The sequence below is a fragment of the Psammomys obesus genome, unplaced genomic scaffold (assembly GCF_907164565.1).
Source record: "Psammomys obesus unplaced genomic scaffold, mPsaObe1.curated_primary_1811, whole genome shotgun sequence".
Taxonomy (NCBI): Eukaryota; Metazoa; Chordata; class Mammalia; order Rodentia; family Muridae; genus Psammomys; species Psammomys obesus.
Genome location: NW_026585580.1, coordinates 2,636,020 through 2,659,011, shown reverse-complemented (window position 1 = coordinate 2,659,011; position 22,992 = coordinate 2,636,020). Strand labels below are relative to the sequence as shown.

The following is a 22,992-nucleotide window of genomic DNA, read 5'->3' as shown; positions in this document are numbered from 1 at the left end:
AAGAAGGGGGAGATAGAAGGACCTGGTGTGGACAGGAGTTCCACAAGGAGAGCAACAAAGCTAAAAAATCCTGAGTCCAGGGTGTCCCGCAGAGACTGATACTTCAACCAAGAACCATGTATAGAGAGGACCTAGACACCTTGCTCAGATGTAGCTCAGTCTCCATGTGGCCTCCCGAGTAAGGGAGAAGGGGCTGCCAGCCTCTGTCATGAACTCAGTTGCCTGCACTTTGATCACTTCCCCATGGTGTGCTGCCTTGCCAGGCCAAGAAGGAAGAGGATCCAGGCAGTCCTGAGGAGACTTAACAAGCTGTAAGCAGGTGGCAATAGTAGAGAACTCCCCCTTTCAGTGGACTTAGGGGAAGGGGATGGGGGGGAAAGAAGGAGGGAGGGGGCTTCGATTGGGATATATAATGAATTGTAAAAAAGAAAGAAAGAAGGAAAGAAAGAAAGAAAGAAAAAAAAGAAAGAAGAAAGAAAAAGAAAAAAAGTCTTGAGAATATTGTGAGCAGTGTAATCCTATTTGCTCAGAAGAGGCTGGAATTGTGCCTGGAAACCAGCAGAAGGATTTCTGGGAAAGGAAACAAAACTGAAGTGTTCTCTTCGGGATGGAGGGTAGGCCCTAGAGCAGAAAGGAACACTGTTTTTGTTTTTCTTTTGAATTGTTCTTATTTTGAAAAGTCATTATTTTAAAAAGTGTAATTTAAGAGATTCTGTATTGACAAAAATCTGTATTCCTTTCAGATGGCCCTGGTGAGACGCCAGTGACCAATGGGAACACAACTGCAGTGCCACCCCTGAATGATGATCTGGACATTTTTGGACCAATGATTTCTAACCCGTTACCTGCAGCTGTCATGCCCTCAGCTCAGGTATGCAGTGAAGTGTGGTTCTCTGTGGCCACCCCCTCATTTTTGAAAAGCATCAGAAATTTAACTTTGAAATCATTGTTCCTAAGCCGTCACTGGTTGAAAATCTGCTCTCTTGGCCAGGGCATAGCAAACTAGCCTGACAGTTTTGTTTTGTTAAAACAGATAAAGTTGTTGTTGTTGTTTTTCAAACACAACCACTTCTGTTGATTTATAGTTTTTAGCTACTTTGCTGCTAAAGCCACAGAGACAAATACATTTTTCAAACTCCTGCCTTTGCCAGTAAAGTATATCTGATATGTGTGTATTCATATGAATGCTGAAACTGTGAAAGTTGCAAATTCTGGCGGACTTTCAGTGTATGAAATTGAGCTGTAATTAGGTCTAAGTACCAAGATCATGGGTTACTCTGAACCCTGTTTGACTTTTGGTGGCTTCTAAGCATATGTGAACTCTACTCAAAGATTTGCGTGTGTATAAAAATAGCCTGGGTCTACCATCCGCCTGGAAATGTCAGACAAGAGTGAACATGTATAGAGGGTGGAGGAGCGATGTGCAGCAGCCCTTTCCTGTCTACACACAATGGGGGGGAGGGGGACAGAACATAGAATATGAATATGTGAGAATGAACATGTAGACATGTCCCAGTGCTGATACTAGCCCTGGGATTCCCAAAAGGCCAGAAAGCCCACATTATAAAAGAGCAGGAAAACAGGCTTACCTTTACCCTGGTAGTGAAATGATAGCAAACAGAACACCAGTAGATAAGCTGACTTCAGGTGCTTGCTAGATATGCTACTTAGACTATTTAGCCAGTGTCTATATTGAGGTGGATGTTCAAACTTTCTTACATGATATTTAGATCATGAGAACATTCGGCAGACTGTTCTACTTTGAGAGCAGAATTAGTATTTTCCCAACCATTTCGGAAAATGATTAAGTGTCATTCATCAAGAATGGAACCCAAGATGTTGAGTAAGTTTCTGGGTTGCACAGAAGTGATGTGATGAAAGGATCACATAGTGATGCCATTTTGTTATCAATATTAGTTTAATAACTGAGTAGTTAACCCTTTCTTGTACAAAGACCTCATGGTTACAAAGCCTGTCCTTATTTCATAGGACAGAAGTCAGATGACATATAAATGTAAGGCCACCCTATGGTATTCTGTTGGCCTCTGTGGTCCTATATTTCTTCATTGGTAACCAAGATATAGTCAGATTAAAAGACACTATTACATTTTGTCGTGTCTAATTTACACATTTTGGAGTTTTTGCAAAGTCTTGATCTGTTAGTCATAATAGATTCAAAATATAGTTCTGCTTAAGTAAGTTTGAATAATTTTTCTTTTTCTTTTTTTTTTTTTTAGAATAAAATGTTTTGACAGTACTTTACTGTTCTATCCAGGACAGTAAATACGTGAATTTAACTTCCACATACTACCCATGTCAATCTGTAGTTTCAGAAGGACTTGAGCCAACATGTACTGTCTTCATCTCTTTTCATATTTAAAACAAATGATTAAGCAAGATTGTCAGTTGCGATTATGTAATGCTTTCTTTGTGTAAGATTCAGTAGATTAATGGAAACTTGTTTTGTATTAAATATCTAAATTACTTGTATTGTTTTGCCTGTGAACAGCGTGCAGGATATGGCTGAATATAGGTAGCCAAAAGCTTTTTGTACTTCAGTTTTGGATTAGAAGTATTCTAGTAGTGTTAAAATTAGACCTAGAATAGATTTATAAATGTTTGATGGTGTAGCTTTTGAATATGTGAAAGCTTTTAATCCACCATTACAGAACCTTTTGCTTCTCCAAGTTGTAAGAGTCTTTATTCCAAGTGACACTAGATTTTGAGAGAAGTGGTAGCATTATTTAGACTGTACCTGCTTGATGCCACACCCATTGTGTTCAAGATGTAAGGAGTAAAAACTGCCTTGTCCTTGCTATTGAATGCAGCTCTGGAAGAGCTTCAGTCTCCTTGGTTTACACTAACAGGTCACAGTACGAAACTTTGCACCTTCATTCTAGGTGCTCTTCTCTAGGTTCAAAAATGATCTTCATACATGTCACCATTTTTCCTCTTATAATTTACTCCCAATTTCATAATTTTATGTGAATGTTGGTAACAGATAAGTTGTGCTATGTAAAAACTGTTTATTTTGGTGTTTTGCCTAGGGGACAGCCTCTGTACCAGCAGCTGCTACCATGTCTACCGTAACATCCGGGGATCTGGATCTGTTTGAGCAAACTACAAAGTCAGAAGAAGTAGCAAAGAAACAACTCTCCAAAGACTCCATCTTATCTCTGTATGGTACAGGAGCACAGCAAAGCACTGCTGGTAATTGATGTTGAGCTCTGGTTCCAAAGAATGACAATAGTGTTACACTAATACCAATTACATTTTCCTTTGGTAGCAGTGGATGTTTCTCTTGCAGTTTACATAACTAAAATGAATGAAGCATTAGGATGAAAGAGTATGGGATTCACAGGACTTTATTCAATTGAGACTTAACAAGTTGTTCACATATCACTTAATATTGTTCTCCAAGTTAATAGGACAGGAATTATCTTTCAGGAATTGCTTGAATTTGATTTACATGAAGTTTGACTTTGTATACACTCCATTTCCTCTGCAAGTAAACAAATAAACAGTCAAAACTATACATACATACATAATTATGCAAAACTTGGAAATACCTTTCATTTAGTGGAAATATATGATTCATTCAGTTTTAATCTGTTGGACTTTTTCCTCCAAAATAAGCTCATTTCATATCTAGACTGAAAGTGAGTGGCCACCCACCTACTTCCTTGTTAAAGCAAATAACCACTTTTCTCCCTGCCTGGTTTGGCTCTTGGGAGAGCAGTGGTGCAAGTCAGCAGGGGCAGCACGAACTCTCAGACTGCGCATGTTTGCAGTAGACCGACCGTACATCTGTCCGAAGTCTGGAAATAGCAGGCTCTGAAGGTTGAGTGTAGGTTGTTTTGAGCTGTCTCATTGGAGGGTCAGGAAGTTGCCTTTTTCTGTATCTGGAGAGGAGTGCAGCCATATACAAGAGCCTCTTCTTGATCTGTTTTTCTTTTCTTTTTTTTCATGGTTCTTAAAATACAGGTGTGTTTATGGGACCGACAAATATACCATTTACCTCACAAGCAGCGACTGCATTTCAAGGTTTTCCATCCATGGGTGTACCGGTGCCTGCGGCTCCTGGCCTTATGGGAAATATGATGGGACAGAATACAAGCATGATGGTGGGCATGCCCATGCCCAACGGGTTTATGGGAAACACACAGACTGGAGTGATGCCACTTCCTCAGAATGTTGTTGGCCCTCAGGGAGGAATGGTGGGACAAATGGGTGCACCACAGAGTAAGTTCGGCCTGCCACAACCTCAGCAGCCTCAGTGGAACCTCTCACAGGTAGGACTCATGTACTTTCTACCATGTTAAAAATTCAAGAAACCATGTTTATATTCTCGGTAGTTTTATTTGCTTTAAAATCCGGTGATGGAGCAGAACTGAATAGGGATAAGTTAGATCAGATCCAAGTGTTTACAGATGTCATGAGGTTTTATCAGCTAGATAAATGACTTGTTCCTGTTCTTATTTTTAAGAGTATTCTGTGAGTAAATGTTACGATGTTCCTTTTACCATTGCAGAGTGTAACATAGTTGTGATGGGGAACATGCCTGTACTGGCTAGATGTTATCATGGGCAGCATATAAGTGACACCTCAGCTGCCCACCTGTAAGGCTTAGTGCCATGCTTTACTCTTGGGTGGGGTCTTCTAATAGTCCACTTAGAACATGCTTCCTTCATTGATAAGAGTTAACAACAAAAATAAAATCCAAGCTTAACAATAAGAAATGCAACTTCATATTCTCAAAGCAGAGTTTTATGAAGAATCAAGGCTGCCTCTGTCTGTGGTTACTGCTGTTTACTTATGCGCAACATCCATTGGCTCAAGAATCTCTATAATATGAATAGAAACCCTGCTTACCTCAGGTTTTCACTGATAAACTTCATGTCTGTCTGGGTCAGGTTAAAGGAAGGAGTAACATTTCTTAGTAAGTAAGTGCTATCTGACTTTGCTGTAGCAGAGAGAGGGGCTCTGGCCTAGTGTTCATGGTCCACAGAGCAGCTTATAGGAACCAAGACCACTACGGCCAGTAGTTTGCCTTCAGAATATTGACTTCTAACTAACATTACAAGATCACCATATATCTTACAAGTGATCATGAGCTCTTTTTCCCTTACAGTTACGGTTTATAGAAATACATGTAGCACAATGTTTAAGCACTGGAAACCTCAAAAAATTTAAGTGCCAGATGTTAGTAACAGTTTTCTGTGGCCAGGATACTGAGGCTCACTCGGCTTGGTTTAAATTACAGGTGAGCCAGTGAGGAGAGCATCCCTGTCAGCAAGGCCAGGAGAATATTTGTGAGCAGAAGGGAAGAAGTGACCTGCCTATAGGCACGTTTGAGCACTGAGGTGGTTATTGTGTCTTGGATTTTCAAAAAGCAAAAAACCTGTGAAATGACACAGTTAATGCTGAGCATAGACTTGGAACTCTGTTATGGTAAATCCTGCCTCTGCTGCTCTGTGACCAGCCTTGGGAGGGAAAGAACTCTGGACTAAGAGGCTGATAAATATGTTGGACTCTAGCCTGGAAGAAAAGTACATGAAATTCTGTTATTTTATAGCGTATAGTGAAGTTTAATTTTAACTGTTTATGTTGTTACAGCCCCAAACCCATGCTATATGACCTTTTTAATGTTTAGAAAGTATTTGGAAGCCATTGAAGATACAAATAGAGAATCACAGGTATTTTGTAAATGTTAGGGTAATTTAGGATGTTTTACTTTTAAGCTCTTTCAGTCCTTGGGAGTCCCAGAAGAAATACCCTACTATGGTTGAGAGAGTGATGGACTCCTATACTCAGAAATTGAATGATTACTTTGATATTTTCTTCAGTTGTGGTTAGTCTTTGGGATAAAGATTACTTTATTAGCAGTGCTAAGCCCCAGGGGAAAAGAGAGGAACAAAGTATCAGTTTGATATCAATAGAGATGCTTCTCTGTGGTCTGCTGTGCTTTGACTAATTTTCACATCAATGATGAAATGTCTGACTGTAGCTAAAGAATCAAGAAGGAAAAGTGAATAATCCTCGTAAACTAAGCCTTTCGTGTGTTTCACAGATGAATCAGCAAATGGCTGGCATGAGCCTCAGTGGTGCAAACCCTGCCGCAGGTTTTGGCCAGCCCCCCAGCACAACAGCAGGGTGGTCTGGAAGCTCCTCGGGGCAGACTCTGAGCACACAGCTGTGGAAGTGAGAAGCTGCAACAGTTCATCCAGAACCGACACCCAACATTCCTCGATACAAAGGCATCTAGTTCCCATTTATTCCTGTACATACATATTTTTTTTCTTTTCCCCCATTTGTTCACATTAAGAATTACCTGATTGACCGTGTTGGTCTGTGCTGATTAAATTTGATGTGAAAGCAGGCTGAGAAACCATCTTCTGTGGAGGGCAGCTTTGCTCTTATTTCCCATAATGTCATAAGCCACATTGAGAGGCTGCTCAGTTAACTTGCATAATCGGTTTTATTCTCAAAATTATAGCTCTAATGTTTGCACATAAGGGAAGTAGTTATCATGTTAGTAATACCTCTAACAGTATAAACCCGACCCCCAAATTAGCCAGTAATCCTGTAGGAAGGTACTGTATGATCAAATGTTTAATCATATAAATAGAATGTAAATGTATCACTGAGCACTGTTTTCTAGTGTATCAAATTCTTTTATTCATCACTCACTTCACTGTGCTGTTGTTATGATGTGCTTAACAGGGACTGTGGTTAGTGAAAGGAAGATAAACCTGGATGTTACTGTAAACAATTTAATGAATGTTTCAAGAATTCAAATGTTTGCTGCCTCTTATAATTTGGACCTCTTCTCATATACATAGTGCTAATATGAAGACCTTTTTCTGCACTATATGCACACAGGGTAACTAAAAGCCACTTTTAATCCTTGAAGGTATATCCAGGTTTATGACAGTAATTGTGTTTACATTTTATGGTGCCTAGTATTGACAAAATGTTATTTCCCTATATTAAACAGATGAATCCACACACTTTTTTTTTTTATTTGTGGGTTTTATTTCCTACAGTGTACACTACCACCAGCTTTCCAAATAATTTCATGTTGCACAGCCAAGAATTGTGAATATTTAGTTGACAGAATATTCCATCACATTCTATAAAACCTATTTCAGTTATGGGATGGCTTGATGTGAGGGAGGGAGCAGTACATGAGATACTCAGATGTTCTTTTTCAGTGTTGTTTGCTTCAGGGTACAAAAGTCTTCCCAGTTAAGGGTTAGCTAAAACATGCAGAACAAATGAAGACAACACGTTTTGTCACATCCAGTTAGCTGTTTACAAACAGATGTCCATTGGCTGACAGGTGAGGCTGAAGAAAAAAGGAATAGTACCTGAATGAGCAGCCGCCTAAACTCTAGACTTCCTCCTCTGCACCTGCTGGTCTTGGTGTCTATACCTCAATGTTCACTGTGTCCAGGTGGTACTTTGGCTCATTGGCTAGATTAACCTTTTCTGTCCGAGTGTGCCACACGAGAACCTACGGAGGAAAAGGATCATTTAAGCAGCCGCATTGTCAACACTCAAGCTCCAGCAGCAGCGTGAGGGAGATGAATAAGTACCTTGGTGCAGTTACTAGCCTTTGGCTCCAGTTCTTCAACTGTTGTTATCTGCTTTAGAAAGTCAGATTCTTGCATCCCTGGCTGGGATCCACGGCGCTTAAATACAGCTTTTGGATTGGACAAGATGACTTGTAGACTCACAGCAAATCCTTTGTATGAAGTAAAGAAAAAAGACTAAATTATTGGTGTGCTTTTTCCCTTTGTAATTGTGATCCCATCAAGAAGTATAGATACCTACTATGTGGTTAGATCTTGGTATTCAAACTTGAATAGGAGCATTGCATACAGTCTCTAAGGAAAATTAGTCCGGGATTTTGTATACTCTGAGGACATCTACCTCAAAATATGAAGTAAGTCTGTTGGTAATAAAACTTCAGAAGCTGCCTCAGAGAGGTCACCAGAGCTCTACATTTAATCCTCTACAGTATTGCAGTGTTACTGTCCTTCTGTTGGAGTCCTGGCCCAGCCTTCCTGACTGCTTCTGACATCATTATCAAGGTCAGCACTGTTCCAAACCACTTGACATAGAGAAGATTGGTGGTAGAGGTACCGCTGATCATGGGGAAGACAAGCCTTATCTCATTGATAATCATCAGTTCCACCCCTTAAGCATGAAGGGAGCTTAGAAATCAGTACAGACAATATCGAGTCATTTGATAAATTTGAGTGTTTTTGTATCAGAAAGGATACAGCTGAGTGGTAGAGCTCTTGCCTTGCATGTGTGAGACCCTGAGTCCATCCTTGAGCACTGCAAAGACTAAGCAGTGACTTGGTTATGTGACAGAATTGTCACTCTTTACTTTGCTTTAATGCACTCCGCATGTGACTGTTTTTAGAAATCTGAAGCCTGAACCTTTGCTGCTGATAAGGTAATACTAAACTCAGGTCCTCCAGTTGCTGATGGGTTGAGCCAAGACCTAGGAACTTCTCTGTAGGAATTTGTGTCCCCTCTTCCATTAGCAATAGATCTATTCTGCTTTTTGGAGAAATGTCACAGACAACAGTAACAGAAGAGCTGTGAGAAGACAACATCATCATTCCCAACACCTCCAGATGCTCGGTCATGTGCCCTAGACCCTGCTGCCTCTTGGAAAAAGCTAATGCTTAACTGTACACAAACAGAATGTGGTCTGGGAATTGTGGAGTAAAGCAAAATCCAACAACATAACTCATAAAATGGCCTTGAGACTAGTGTCCTCCACCAATGCTGTGTGGAAGAACACCGTGCATTCTAGTGAGCAACACTAGATTTAAAGTGACTAACCTTTTGTTTTTGACTAGGCCCTTATATTTGGGATGCTGGCCAAGTCACTTCACCTTTTTAAACTCTATAATGTCCCATTTCTTTTTTTTTCTTTTTTGTTTGTTTGTTTGTTTTTTCAAGACAGGTTTTCTCTGTGTAGCCTTGGCTATCCTGGACTTGCTTTGTAGACCATGCTAGTCTCGAACTTACAGAGATCTACCTGCCTCTGTCCCCCAGAGTGCTGGGATAACAGGTGTGCATCACCACTCCCAGCTATGCCCTCATTTCTTAGTCTACAGAGAAGTATGAAAGCACAACCTTGGGGTAGGGTAATATATGGAAAGATTTTACTGACAGCAGAGCACTGCGATATGTAAATAAAAATGCCACTATGTAAACAGTACCAAGAGGAGTGAGCAGTACCAGCCATCATTCATAGCTGCAAGAATCCTGGTAGAAAGGGGAAGGGCTAGTGAAAGTTCTGGGGTCACAGCTAGCCCACACCTGTGTCACATGACTTTGATAACAGATTTGAAGTGTTCATCAAGCACAGCTAGGTCAGCACAAGACTTCACAAGCAAAGCTTGAAGTTAATAAAGTGCCTTTTCTCATTAAGATCAGATCAGATTAATGTTAACGATTTCTTTCTTTCATGTGCTTCATGCTTTTTGTAAATGCAAGTCTACCCTTCTCAATCACACTGGAGCTTTTGGAATAGTTTTTACATGACTTCAAGGCACTTTTTTATATCCCTATTTTCATATGCACACACAATGATCCAAATTATGCAGAGGTAATTCTGAAAATATAAAACCATTCAGAACTGATTTCCTTCATTATCCCCTCAGATGTTAAACTCATCATCTGCAGCCACTGAAAGATTCAGATTAGATGAGTATTTTCTCCATTTCACTGGTTCAGAAATATAATAATTTAGAGCTACATGGTGATATGAAGCACAGGCCACCACAGCCAGGCCTGAAGCTACCATTGTTTTTGTTGGGTGGCTCCCTCTGGCCCTCACTGTAGAATGATAGACTCCTAAACAGCAGTGCCCTACAGAACGCTGAGGGAGGGTCTCGTTCTAGGAGGAAAGCAACCTAGTTTCTAAAAAGTGGGGCCAAGGGGAGAGAGAATATAGTCCAGCTGTTTCTCATGCACAAGCTTCAGCTGGTCCTGCCCATTCTTTGCTCAGGAAGCAGGTCACAGGCAGCATGCAGGCATCATATGGAAATCAGGCCAAATTGGGTTGCTTCAGGAGAAACCTGTGGCCTGATGAGATACCAGGAAGAGCTCAAGTATCTCTTGAAAGCAGGCAGAATCTGACCATTGATTTCCAATCTACTGTGCGTGTCTTGAGTTTTCTTCAGTTGCCAGTAATTGTGCCTCGAGCATTACATCCTCAGTGGCTGGTTTGGATTTACAGTTATGTCTGTTGTCTTTTGAGGTATTAGGATCCTGACAAAAACCATAGGAATGGGTTTTCTGTCTGGGTTAGTTACAGGAACATGTACTATGCCAGTGAAAAGTGACTATTCACTGAGGAGCAGGGCTTCCTTAAATGAAGGGAGGGAGAATACCCCCACCTCCAGGCAGAGGAACTGGGCTCGCCTCAGTTATATTACATGCTTACTGAATGCCCGCTGGAAACAATGTGGAACACTTTTAAGTCCAACAAGCCATTCAACTTCTGGACAAGATAAAACCACAGGGGAATAGAAGAGATGGCTAGTTGGTTAAGAGCATTTGCTGCTCTTCCAGAGAGCCCCCAGTTCAGTTGATAACACTTGTGTCATATCTCACAATCATCTGTAAATCCAGTGCCAAGGCCTCTGACACCCTCTGACTTCTGTGGGCACCAGGCATGCACATGAGTGTGTGTCCATACATGCAGGCAAAATACTCTAAAAATACAGAGGCCATAAGATTAAGTAACAACAAAATGTTTGTCCCTGGGAATGAAACACTTACGATAGGCCTCTCCACGAACAGAGAAATGGCAGCCCTAAAACTGCCAGTTCTTCTCTGAAGAGGCCTCTCCACAGGCAAGGAACCCTCAGACTCTACAGTCTCCTTCAGTTGACAACTGAGAGTGTGAGGAAGCCATAGCAAAACAAAACAAAACAAAAACAACACTGCAGAGCATAAAGCTCTGCTGCTGGGTAGAGGTTCTCAAGCCTTCAGTATGAGCAGCTGATGCCTGCAGAAGTACCCATGCCAAGCTGAGAACTAGAAAGGAGAGGATGAATCAGTTACCCCGTCACTCACTCTGCCTGGGAGTTTTTGGTCTCCTCAGCAAGAGCACAGCAGCCCAGTAGTAGCTGCAGCTCCTGCATGTACCATGGAAGATGACTGAATAGTGTGGGATCAGATTAGCTCTGAAAGCTCAGATGCTCCTACCTAAACTTAAAAACAAACCTTGAAAAGATAAAAGCGGCGGGTGAGGTGGTGCACGCCTGTAATCTCAGCACTCAGGGAGGCAGAGGCAGGCAGATCGCTGTGAGGAGGCGGCCAGCATGGCCTACAAAGCAAGTCTGGGACAGCCAAGATTACATAGAGAAACCTTGTCTCAAACAACAACAACAACAAAAAAAAAAAAAAAAAAAAAAAAAAAAAAAAAAAAAAAAAAAAAAAACAGAAAAAAAAGTGCCTTCAAATAACTTGGTTATGTCCCAGCACAAATCTCAAAAATATTTACTTATAAATATATGTCTGTGTTTTTATATTATCTATACATACACATGCTTATCAATCATAACCCAAAGATTTAAAATTCAGAATGTCACAGAACCAAAACTGCCTGGTTGTACACAGAAGCAGGAAAATAACAAAGAGAAACAAATCCAGAAGTGATATAGATAGAATTAGAGAACGTGACAGATATGAATGTTTCATATTCAAGAAGGCTGAAGAAGCATGAGCTGCTCAGAGATAATAAAAAGACACAGTCCTCTCAATGATAAGACTACAGGGAGATGGAAAGTGTCCCGGGTAGGATTAATACCCGAGACATCAAAGAATAAAACATCAGCAAAGATGAACAGGTAACAGTGAAACTACTAAGCCAAAATAAAAATAAGTGTTAGAGAATCAGAATGAAAAGTGTGAGGAAGACCTAAAAATGTATGAAGAAATGATGAGCAAAAATTTCCAGCCTTCATTCAGTGAAGATCTAGAAAGCCTGACCAACCCTGTCAGCCAACATAACAAACGAAGATCGCTCCAACCATAACAGCACCTTACACAGTGTTCAAACATAATTGGAATATTCTAAACAAATCATAGTGGCAGTCATAAACCAATTCCCAAAATCCTAAAACCAAATTACAGCCAATATGCTGCCTGGATGTGGTGTGTGGTAGAATTTTAAAGGTTTAATAACAAGAGTTTTGAATCAAGGAAGGTGGGAAAGTGGTTAGCTGATTGCAAGTGAAAGCAAGACATGAAAGTTTGAGTCTAATGTAGCACTTGGAAAATGATTTTGGGGTTAGGCGTATGTGTGCAGATGTGTGAGGTACATCTGTGTGTGCATGGTGTAGAGGCCAGAGGTCAATGCTTGGTGTTTTCTTCTCTCGCTCTCCACCTTATTTGGGGACAGGCTATCTCACTGAACCTGGAGCTGACCATCTGGCTAAACTGGTGGGCCAGCAAGCCCCTCAGATCCTCCTGTCTCCAATCGCCCCCGCGCTGCAGTTGTAGGCATGCACCACGAAACCCAGCTGTTTGCAGAGATGCTGAGGACCCAAACTCAAGCCCGCGTGCCTGTATAGCAACCACTAAACTCATTGAACCATCTCCCCAGCTCCAAAAATCATTTTTGAAAATACACGTCTATGTTGTCAAGGTGCCCAATAGACTAGCTTGAGGCCTCCTCGCCTTAGCCACTTCAGAAGCTGAGTTTATATATAGATTACAGCAAGCATGGCAAGAGTTTTGTTTTCAAAAATATGTTAGGCACCAAACTAGAAAGATGAGGGCCCACCTTTATATACTACAAAATGTAAGTAAAACCCAAGTACTAATATGTACTAGTAAATGTAAGAGCAGAAAGCATTGAATAGAAACAGAAAAGAATAGAGAATGCCAAATAAAGTGAGCTTCTTTGGAAGAATTAAACTGGGAGGATTGAATGAGAAACAGCTCCCATAGGGTCAGGAATTTGAACTCCTGGTCCCCAGTTGCTTGCACACCTTGGGAAGGTTGGAAGGCAAGGCCTTGCTGGAGGAATTATGTCATTAGAGCAGACTTTTGAGAGAGTACACAGCTCACTTACTTTAAGTTCCCTGACTTTGAAGGTGTGAGCTCTTGGCTTCCTACTCCTGGCCCCAAGCCTGCTGCTTGCTGCTGCACCTCCCCACTGCGATGGACTCTTATTTCTCTGGAATTGTAAGACTGAGTAAACTCTTCTTCTATAAGTTGTTTCTGGTCAGGAGGTTTTATCACAGCAACAGAAAAGTAATGAATACATTGATAAGTATCCACCCATCAGTTCTTGAGAAGTAGAAGGCGCATACCACCAATATGGAGAGCACAGGTTCTAGTAATGTGAAAAACAAAAAAGTATTAACTATGGTTAACATATATTAACCTGGACACATCAGGTCAGAATAAGCCAATTGAAAGACAAGCGACCAACACAACAGCCTAACAAAGAAATGAGAGTTACACTTTATCCACCTTCCAATACTACAGCTTTCTAGGGCAAGACAGCCTCAGCTGTGAATACTTGCAAACATTTAAAGGATGAACAGAAGCTTTCCCCTAATTTTTATTTTTTAATAAAAAGGAAGGAATGCTCAAATTATCTTAAGGGCCAGCCTTGCCCTGTTACCCAAACTATGCAAAAGGATTGCTGCAAGCAAAGCTCATGAAGAAAGGCAGAAAATCCCCCTCAAGCGTCTGCAAGTCCACTCCAGCATTAAAAAGGGCAATAAGCCATGGCCACACATGTTAATCTCAAGATCACAAGATTGTGACCTGTCATTTCAACTGTATAGTTCACTACGAGGAAATATAAAAGGAAAAGCTTTCTTGATAGATGGTCAATACTCATTTGACAAAATCCACTACCTTTTCATGATGGAGGGGGGTGGTTATCACTAAACCAATAATGAAGGTGAACTTTCTCAACTTGATAAGGGGCTTCTAAGAGGAGGAGGAGGAGAAAAAAGGAGTAGAAGAAGAGGAATGAAGAAGACAGGAGGAGGAGGCAAAAGGAGGAAGGAAAAAGAAAAGAAAGTAGAACAGAACAAACAACTATTACTGACATTTTACTTTTGGATGCAAAGTAGGATCAAACTCCGGTAGGTTGGAATGAGACACAGACAGCTACCCATTTTATACAACAATGCAGTAGTGATCCTTGGCGTTGAAATTAGTAACACTCCCCCCCCCCTTGTTTTTGTTTTTTATTTTTAACAAAAAAAAGGCCCCACAGTTGGCTACAAAGTACATAAAGCAAAGATTTTCTCTCACCATCTCAGTAGCATCGATAGCAGTGGTGTCTCCTGCTGGACAGCCACCCACTTGCTCTCACCTCCATGTACCTGACCTGCTAGCACACACTCTTCCCTCACCATGCGTAGACACTAATCTCCCAAGTCCTGCAAATCACAGCTACTCCCACTTCCTGCAGCACGGCTTATGACCACAAGGCCTTATGACCAGATGACAAGTTACTAGCCGCCACCTGGATCACTGCTGCGTGGTACTAGACTCTGGGGCATGATCTTTTAAAATTTATTTCATGTGCATAGGTGTTCTGCCTGCATGTATATCTGTGCACCATATTCATGCCTGGTGCTTGCAGAGGCCAGAAGATGACACTGGAACCCCTGGAAATGGAGTTATGGTTGGTTGAGGGTCCCAGAAATCAAACCTGGGTCTTCTGGAAAAATAGTCAGTGCTCTTAACCTCAAAGCCATATCTCCAGCCCCTAGACAATGTTACTGATAGCAATTTCAAAAATATCTCTCCATCCACTTAAAAGAAATAATGATTTTAGATCTAAAATAACACAAACACACAACCCATGGCCATTAAAATGGTTCCTTATTGTTCTGTTGCTGTGAAGAGACACCATGACCAAAACAACTTTTTGTGAAAGAAAGTATTAAATTATGGGATTGCTTAATTTCAGAAGTTAGTTCATTATCATGTCGGGAAGCATGGTGGGAAGCAGGCAGACAAGGTACTGGAGAAGTAGCTGAAAGTTCTACATCCTGATCCATGGGGAGTTGGGGAAAGAGAGAGAAGAGGGAGGGGAAGGGGGATAGGGATGAAGAGGGAGATACAGAAGGAGGGGGAGAGATAGAGAAAGGGAGGGGGTAGAAATATTGGGCCTTTGAAACCTCACAGCTCACCTCCAGTGACATACTTCCACCAAAAAGGCCACAACTCCTAATCCTTCTAATCCTTTCAAATAGTGCCATTCCCCGATAGCTGAGCATTCAAATATATGAGCCTATGGGGGATTCAGTCTAATTCAAACCACCACAGATGGTTATCATTACAAACTTTGAGCACCAATCTTTAAAAGAACTATTTCTTTGCCATTTTTTTTTTGCCTCTTTAGCAAAATAATTTAACCTATAAATGTAAGAATTTATTTTATTTCTTGGTTACCATTTTATTTTTTTATTTTTAAATGTTTTTATTTATTTTGTATTAAAATTTATTCACTTTGTATCCCAGCTGTAGCCCCTCCCTCATGCCCTCCCAATCCCACCCTCCTTCCTCTTCTCCTCCCATGCCCCTTCCCCAGTCCACTGATAGGGGAGGTCCTCCTCCCCTTCCATCTGGCCCTAATCTATCAGGTCTCATCAGGACTGTCTGCATTGTCTTCCTCTGTGGCCTGGTAAGGCTGATGCTACCTCCCCCACCAGGAGTAGAGCCAGCCACTGAGTTCATGTCAGAAACAGCCCCTATTCCCCTTACTAGAATACCTACTACTTGGATGCTGAGCTGCAGTGGGCTACATCTGTGCAAGGGTTCTAGGTTATCTCCATGCATGGTCCTTGATTGGAATACCAGTCTCAGAAAAGACAAGATTTTTTTGGTTCTGTTGCTCTCCTTGTGGAGCTCCTGTCCCCTCCAGGTCTTTCTCTCCCCCTTCTTTCATAACATTCCCTGCACTTTGCCCAAAGTTTGGCTAAGAGTCTTAGCATCTGCTTTGATACCTGCAGGGTAGTCTTTCAGAGGCCCTTGGTTGCCTTATATTTCATTAACCTATATACTTAACATGCCAACACCAGAATGGTGTGTGCGTGTGTGTGTGTGTGTGTAGGTGTACGTGTGTGTGTGGGTATATGTGTGTGCATGTGACAGTGGAGGTTAGAGGTCAATTTTCAGGTGTTGCCCCTCAGAGCTGCCATCCCATTTTTACAGTTTAGGAGGATGTGCAACTTGCTTGTTTACACTAAACTGCCTCATCAGCAAGTACCAGAGATTAATCTGTCTCTACCTCTGCAGCCCTGGGGTTGCAAAGGGAATACCACCATGCTTAGTGTTTACATGGTACTGGGGGTCGAACTCAGGCCCTGTGTTCACAAAGCAAGTACTTCATGGACCGAGCCCCTCTCTAGCCCCTACAGTGTCTTTATTACTGATGTCACAAACTGCACTTGATGGTTAGGAAGTGTAAAGTCCTCTAGCTTTGTTCTTTTTTCACCTCAGATTGTTTCAGCCATCCCAAACCTCTTACTTTTCCTTACAAACTGGATGGCTCTCTCAATTTCTACAGAAAGCACAGCCACAATTTTGAGAGATTCTGCAGCCATGATTTAGTGTGAAGAATATCATAATCTTCTCTGTATTTGGTCTTCTGATCCATTAACTAGAAGCCTTTCCATTAGTTTTTTAGTTTCACTGATTTTAGTTTTATACTAAGATCTTATACTTCACTTTACTATTTTATTAAAGAATTTAAGAATAACAATGACCTAGCAGTGGACTTTGAAAGGGGCTGGGAGGAGATGAGGAAGGGAGGATGGGGCTGGGAGGAGATGAGGGAGGGAGGGTGGGGTTAGGAGGGAATGAGGAAGGGGGCTACGGCTGGGATACAAAGCAAATAACTTGTGATTAATATAACAAAATAAAAATTAATAAAAAAGAATAACAATGAAATTTTCTCATTTTTTCTGACTGTTCACTGTTACTGTTTATTACTATAACTTTTAAAATTTGAGATAGTCTTTCATTATGTAGCCCCTGATAGCCTGGAACTTGCTATATAAACCAAGCTGGCTTGAAATTCACAGAGATCTGCTGCCTCTGCCTTCCAAGGGTTGGGATTAAAGGTGGCTTCCAATGCCTGGATGGTGCTCCTACTCTTGTATTGCACAGCACTGGTGAACTTGTTTTTAACCCCCAGGATTTTCTCACATGAAAGTCCATCACTGACACAGTTTCCTGTCTTCACCCAACTTGGATCCTTTTTTTTTTTTTTTTCATTTACTTCCCTAACTGCCTTAGCAACTTTCATAGCAATGTTGAAAACAAATGGCAGATGAATAAGCCTTGTCCTTGATGCCCAATGAAAAAAGCTTGGAGGCTTCAACTACTAAGATTCACTCTGAGTTTTTATAGATGGACATCATCAAATAGAGGCAGTTTTCTTCCATTCATAGTCTGCTGAGTTTTCTTTTAATATTTACATTTATGAATAAAGCTGCTATGAACATGACTGAACAAATGTCCTTGTTGTGTACTTGAGCAAAATTTGGGTATATACCTAGGAGAGCTATAGCTGGATCTTGGGGAAGCACTACTCCTAGTTGTCTGAGAAAGCATCAGATTGATTTCCAAAGTGGTTGTACAAGTTTACACTCCCACCAGCGATGGAGGAGGGTTCCCCTTTCTCCAAATCCTCTCCAGCATGTGTTGTCACTTGAGTTTTTGATCTTATTCATTCTGATGGGTATAAAGTGAAATCTCAGGGTCGTTTTGATTTGCATCTCCCTGAACCTGGAAACAACCCAGATGTCCCTCAATGGAGAAATGGATACAGAAATTGTGGTACATTTACACAATGGAATACTACTCTGCAATTAAAAACAAAGAAATCATGAAATTTTCAGGCAAATGGTGAGATCTAGAAAAGATCATCCTAAGTGATGTATCCCAGAAGCAGAAAGACACACACGGTATATACTCACTTATAAGTGGATACTAGACCTAGAAGATAGGATAAACATACTAAAATCTGTACACCTAAAGAAGCTAAACAAGTAAGAGGACGTGGGCTAAGATGATCAATCCTCACTTAGAAAGACAAATGGCATGGACATTGGAAGTAGGAGAAAACAAGAAACAGGACAGAAGCCTATCCTAGAGGGCCTCTGAAAGACTCTACCTAGCAGTGTATCAAAACAGATGCTGAGACTCATAACCAAACCTTGGGCGGAGTGCATGGAATCATATGAATGAAGGGGAAGTTAGTAAGACCTGGAGAGGACAGGAGCTCCACAAGGACCAAATATATCTGGGCACAGGGGTCTTTTCTGAGACTGTATCTCCAACCAAGAACCATGCATGGATATAAACCTAGAACCTCTGCTCAGATGCAGCCCATGGCAGCTCAGTATCCAAGTGGGTACCCTAGTAAGGGTATCAGGGACTGTCTCTGACATGAACTGATGGCTGACTCTTTGATCACATCCCCTGAGGGAGAAGCATCCTTGCCAGGCCACAGAGGAGGACATTGCAGCCAGTCCTGATGAGACCTGATAAGCTAGGGTTAGATGGAATGGGAGGAGGACCTCCCCTATCAGTGGACTTAGAGAGGGGCAGGGAGGAGATGATGGAGGGAGGGTGGGATTCAGAGAGGAAGGGGGCTATAGCTGGGATACAATGTAAATAAACTGCAGTTAATATAAAAATAAGCAGTTAAAGATTTATATTTATTTATATGTGTTATGAACATGTGTGTAAGTGTCACAGAGGCTGGAGTTACAGGTGATTTTAACCACCCAACATGGGTGCTAGGAGCCAAATTTGTGTCCTCTGAATGAGCAGCAAATGTTCTTCATAGCTGGTATAAGGTTATATATAGTATTGGCTTGAGTTTTTTTTTGTTTTGTTGTTGTGTTGGTTTGTTTTGTTTGTGTACAGGCTTTCAAAGACCTTTAACCATTCTATTAGCTACACCCCATAGGTTTTAGTATGCTACAGATACATTTTCATTCATTTCAAAACATTTCCAAATGATTTCTTCTTTGACTTACTTAGGAATCTGTCATATGATTTCTATAGGCATGGATTTCACAAAATCTCTTTGGTAATGTGTACTGACATTTAACTTTACTTCTTGGTTCCTTCTCTGTTGCTACAACAAAATGCCTGGGGCTTCAATTATGAACAACTGAAGTTTACAGGGGCTGGAGAGTTCAAGGACACAGTGCTGGCAAGGGCATGATGGCCAAAGGTCAAATGGCAAGCAGGCACACATGGAAGAGACATACAAGGGATGGTCTTGCTTTGCAGAAACCCTCTCTGGGAGCAACTAATACAGTTTTGAGCAAGCAAGAACCTCTGCATGTTTGGTATGTTTCCATGGTTCTAAGCCTAACCATTCACACACGACTGCATGACAAAGACAGGCCATGACAAAGGCTCCTTTCTGGTCCAACATGCCTGGTGAGCAAACAGAACTGCTGGCATATTTATTTCTCATCCAAATTAGAATCCTTTTCTTCTGCTGAAGAGGAATGAAGAGGCACAGCGAGCCGCAGTGTGCTTGCGGAGGTCCATTTATCTGCTCTAGAATCCTGAGTGGGACTTTGCTTGCTTCAGGGCACTCCCCCTGGTCCCCCAGTTTGTGCCTTTAATTACTGTCGAGTTTCTGAAAACTCCTCAAAAAGCATTTAGCAGTCATTGTTCTCTGAGGGAAGGGGAGGTGGAACTGCCGTACTTCCAAGAAGTGCTTCTTATAGACAACTCATTTCCACCTCTAGTCTGAGGACATCAAAAACACCACCTTCTACGGCAACTCTCAGGACGAACGTGGATGGGAAGCGTGGTCCTCAGAGCCCAGTATGAATTAAGGAGCCTTGATTAACTGAATTCTGGAAATGCCCGCCCGTGTTTTCTGAGCAGGAATGCCTTTGAAGTGTAGAGGGGAAGGGACTTCACTGGTTCAGAGACCAATGGGAGCAGAACCTGCGCCATCCTGCGAAGGGCAGACCCAGTGGGCGAGCATGTCAGTGCTACTGTTTCATTCTCTCAGGGCTTTCTTGTTATTCTTAACTGTCAGCAAAGACAAACTGTACATTTCAGTTGAGAGAAATTAGAGATTTACATTTCTCCATGGTATTATTAAATGGGTCACACTAAACCGGTCTAATCTAACCCAGAAAAATGGAGCAGGAAAAAAAAAAAAAGACAAAAAGGAACTTTTGTCTAAGTTCGAACCTGGGTAACAGCAGTGAAACCACTCCTAGTTTCTTGAGGGGTTCGGTAACAAAGCTGTCACATGTATCATTTTCTACTGCTCAGTGGGAGTCTCATTGGTTTTTTATTTTAAACTTCAAGAAGTTTCCAAATGACCTAGTTTAGTACAATGGGGTGGTATAGGATAGTCACTTTGGGAAGACTTTTAATCCAGTGCTCCTGGGTTCAAATCTCTCCTCTGCCACTTGAAGTGACTTGGCGAAGCAGTCAGTATGCTGTGCCTCATTCTCTTCAATTGTAAAATGGAGATGGTTATTGCGCTCTTGAGTAGATAAAGCATGTAGCGCTGCAGCTGAAGAATCGCCAGAAAAAAGGGCCTTTCTTACCCTCAGGCTAGCTCTAAAGAACTCATTTCCAAGATTTTACTAAATAACACCATCTTTCACTTTTCAGTTTCATTGGGTCACCACTCACTCATTCCAGAAAACCTGCACAGGTATGGTGGCACACACCTCTAACCTCAGCACTTGGGACGGGACATGGAGACCGGAGGACCAGGAGTTCAAGGTTACCCTTGGCCAGAGCAAGTGCCAAACAAGGAGCCTCAAGAAATGCATTGTTTGCCTGGCAATACTGTGTGAGACGCAGCCCTGCCTCTGTGGCAGCTCCTAGTCCAGGTAGGAAAATCAAGACCAAGAAGGCCAGGTCCTCAGTGCTACAGAAGTGCGTGCAAAGGCCCGTGGGCACAGGACGAGGAGATACAGGTGTGTGATGGTGGTCTCTAGAGAGGGAAATCTGAGGCGGATCTTGAAGCAATCAGAGCCTTCACCATCCACGAAGAAGAAGCAGGGAGACGAGGCCAAACACTAGCTTGGGCAACTGTAACGAGCGAGACAAGGCTTTAGGACACCCAGCGCACACCGCTGTTCCTAGGACCTTTTCCTGCTCTGCAGCAGGTACTAGCCACTTGCTGGCTGCTAATCAGCTTCAGGGAAAGCCCCGTGGTCACACAACACGGTGCCGGCAGGTGGGGGGGGGAAGTGGGTGTGTGGCAGCTGCACCAGGTGGCCAGGTGGGAGCACACGGACCAGGGTGTCTAGCAAAGGCATGGCGCACACCGTGATGAAGAGCTGGCTGCGGGACTTGCACACAGATCTGGAAGCCATCTTAGACTTGTTATCACTCGCTAGGAAAAGGAGCAACACAGACAGACCTCACCCTTTGTCAGGCAGGTCCAGGGCTCCCCCTCAGCATTTCCCACGGGCCATCCTTGTCCCTTGAACCCAGTCTTAAGCATGTAGGTCCACTTGCATTTTGCTCTGTGAAGACGCTTTTCTCCTCCTCTTTAAGGAGGTCTCTGACAGTCTCGAAGTTACTGCGTGCAAAATACCACAGCTCAAACCCTTCTTTATCTTAACCTGGCGCAGCAGGAAGACTTCCAGCCAAAGGAGGGTCGACACGAATGCCAGAAGCCTCCTCAAGGCATTTCTCAATAAGAACATCTACAGTCCTCCATTTCTGCCTGAGCCTCAAAACAACCTCCCCGCCCCGCTCTTGACATCATGATTCTCTTTACTGTGAGAAGAGAAGACTCCCTCCCAGGACCACAGAGGCAATGCCTTCAGCACAGGCAGACACTCTCCATCCTTTTTTAATGGACTGTGTGTACATGATGGGTGAGATGTGTGCACCTCTGCGCATATGGAAGCCACAGGAGACTGTCGTGTGCCCTGCTCGGCCACCTTCTACCTTCCCTTGAGACGGGGTCTCTTACTCCTCCCGGTGCTCGGCTGGTGGCCATCAACCCTCAGTGATCCTTTTATAAACATGCCGTTTTAGAAGAACAAGGCCTGGGGCTGGAGAGATGGCTCGGTGCTTAAGAGATGTGCTGCTTACACAGAGGACTCACGTTTGGGTTCCAGCCCCTGTGTTACCCAGCTGACAATCGCCAGTAACTCCAGCTCCTGGGGGAATCCGATGCCTCTGGCCTCCTGAGGGCAGCTGCACGCATGTGCACGTGGCCATACACGGACATATAGACATATTCATAATTTAAAATAATAAAAATAATAAGCAGTTTTTGTTGCTGCTCTTGACCTTAAAGTAACTCGGCCTTTTCGCAATTATTGTGACTATGCATTGTTTTGTCTTTAATCTTTTAATTTATAAAAAAAATAACCTCCTCTCATCCTGGTCCCACCCTCCTTCCCCCTTTTCCGTTAAACTAATCTTATTATAAAACTTATCCTTATATAACTTTGACTTTGTTTTCCTTTCTCTAATAATACAAAACATTTGTCTTTTAATCTACTGTAGTGCATTATAAAATCCTTACTATATTATTAGCTACAATACATGGTCTTTAGGAAACATTAGCTCCCAACCAAGTGCTTCAAACTTTACAGCCATGATAGATATCATTCATTCATAATGATAAAGGCCACTGGCCCCACTGTTCACTCCTGGTTTAACCAGGCAGTGGTTTGAATGAAAATGGCCCCCATAGACACAGGAAGGGGCGTGGTGCTTGGAGGTGTGGCCTGTTGGAGTAGGTGTGGTCTTGCTGGAGGAAGTATGTCACTGGGTGATGGGCTTTGAGGTTTCAGAAGCTCAAGCCAGGCGTAGCGGTTCATGGTCTCTTCCTTCTGCCTGCCCAACTGGACACAGAACTCTCAGCTATCGCTTTAGCACCATGTCTGCCTGCATGCCACCATGCTTCCTGCCACAATGATAATGGACTAAACCTCTGAAAGGTAAGCCAGC

The 22,992-nt window shown here is 42.3% G+C and overlaps 2 protein-coding genes across 4 annotated transcripts in view; one reads left to right on the top strand and one right to left on the bottom strand.

Annotated features, from left to right (window-relative positions):
• Positions 1-7,402, top strand: part of Smap1 (small ArfGAP 1) — an 82,401-nt gene extending 74,999 nt beyond the window's left edge. The window contains exons 8-11 of one of the 3 annotated variants that reach the window (XM_055606051.1): positions 744-871; positions 3,048-3,210; positions 3,985-4,292; positions 6,071-7,402. In XM_055606051.1, coding sequence (XP_055462026.1) covers positions 744-871; positions 3,048-3,210; positions 3,985-4,292; positions 6,071-6,205 — 734 coding nt within the window. In that variant the 3' untranslated portion in view covers positions 6,206-7,402. The remainder of the gene's footprint in view (positions 1-743; positions 872-3,047; positions 3,211-3,984; positions 4,293-6,070) is intronic. The other 2 variants (XM_055606068.1, XM_055606060.1) reach the window with 2 other exon arrangements.
• A 27-nt stretch (positions 7,403-7,429) lies between these two features.
• B3gat2 (beta-1,3-glucuronyltransferase 2) overlaps positions 7,430-22,992 on the bottom strand; it is a 90,347-nt gene continuing 74,784 nt past the window's right edge. The window contains exons 3-4 of the mRNA XM_055606080.1: positions 7,599-7,747; positions 7,430-7,516 (exon numbers count right to left, since the gene is read on the bottom strand). Of these exons, the coding sequence (XP_055462055.1) occupies positions 7,430-7,516; positions 7,599-7,747 (236 nt within the window). The remainder of the gene's footprint in view (positions 7,517-7,598; positions 7,748-22,992) is intronic.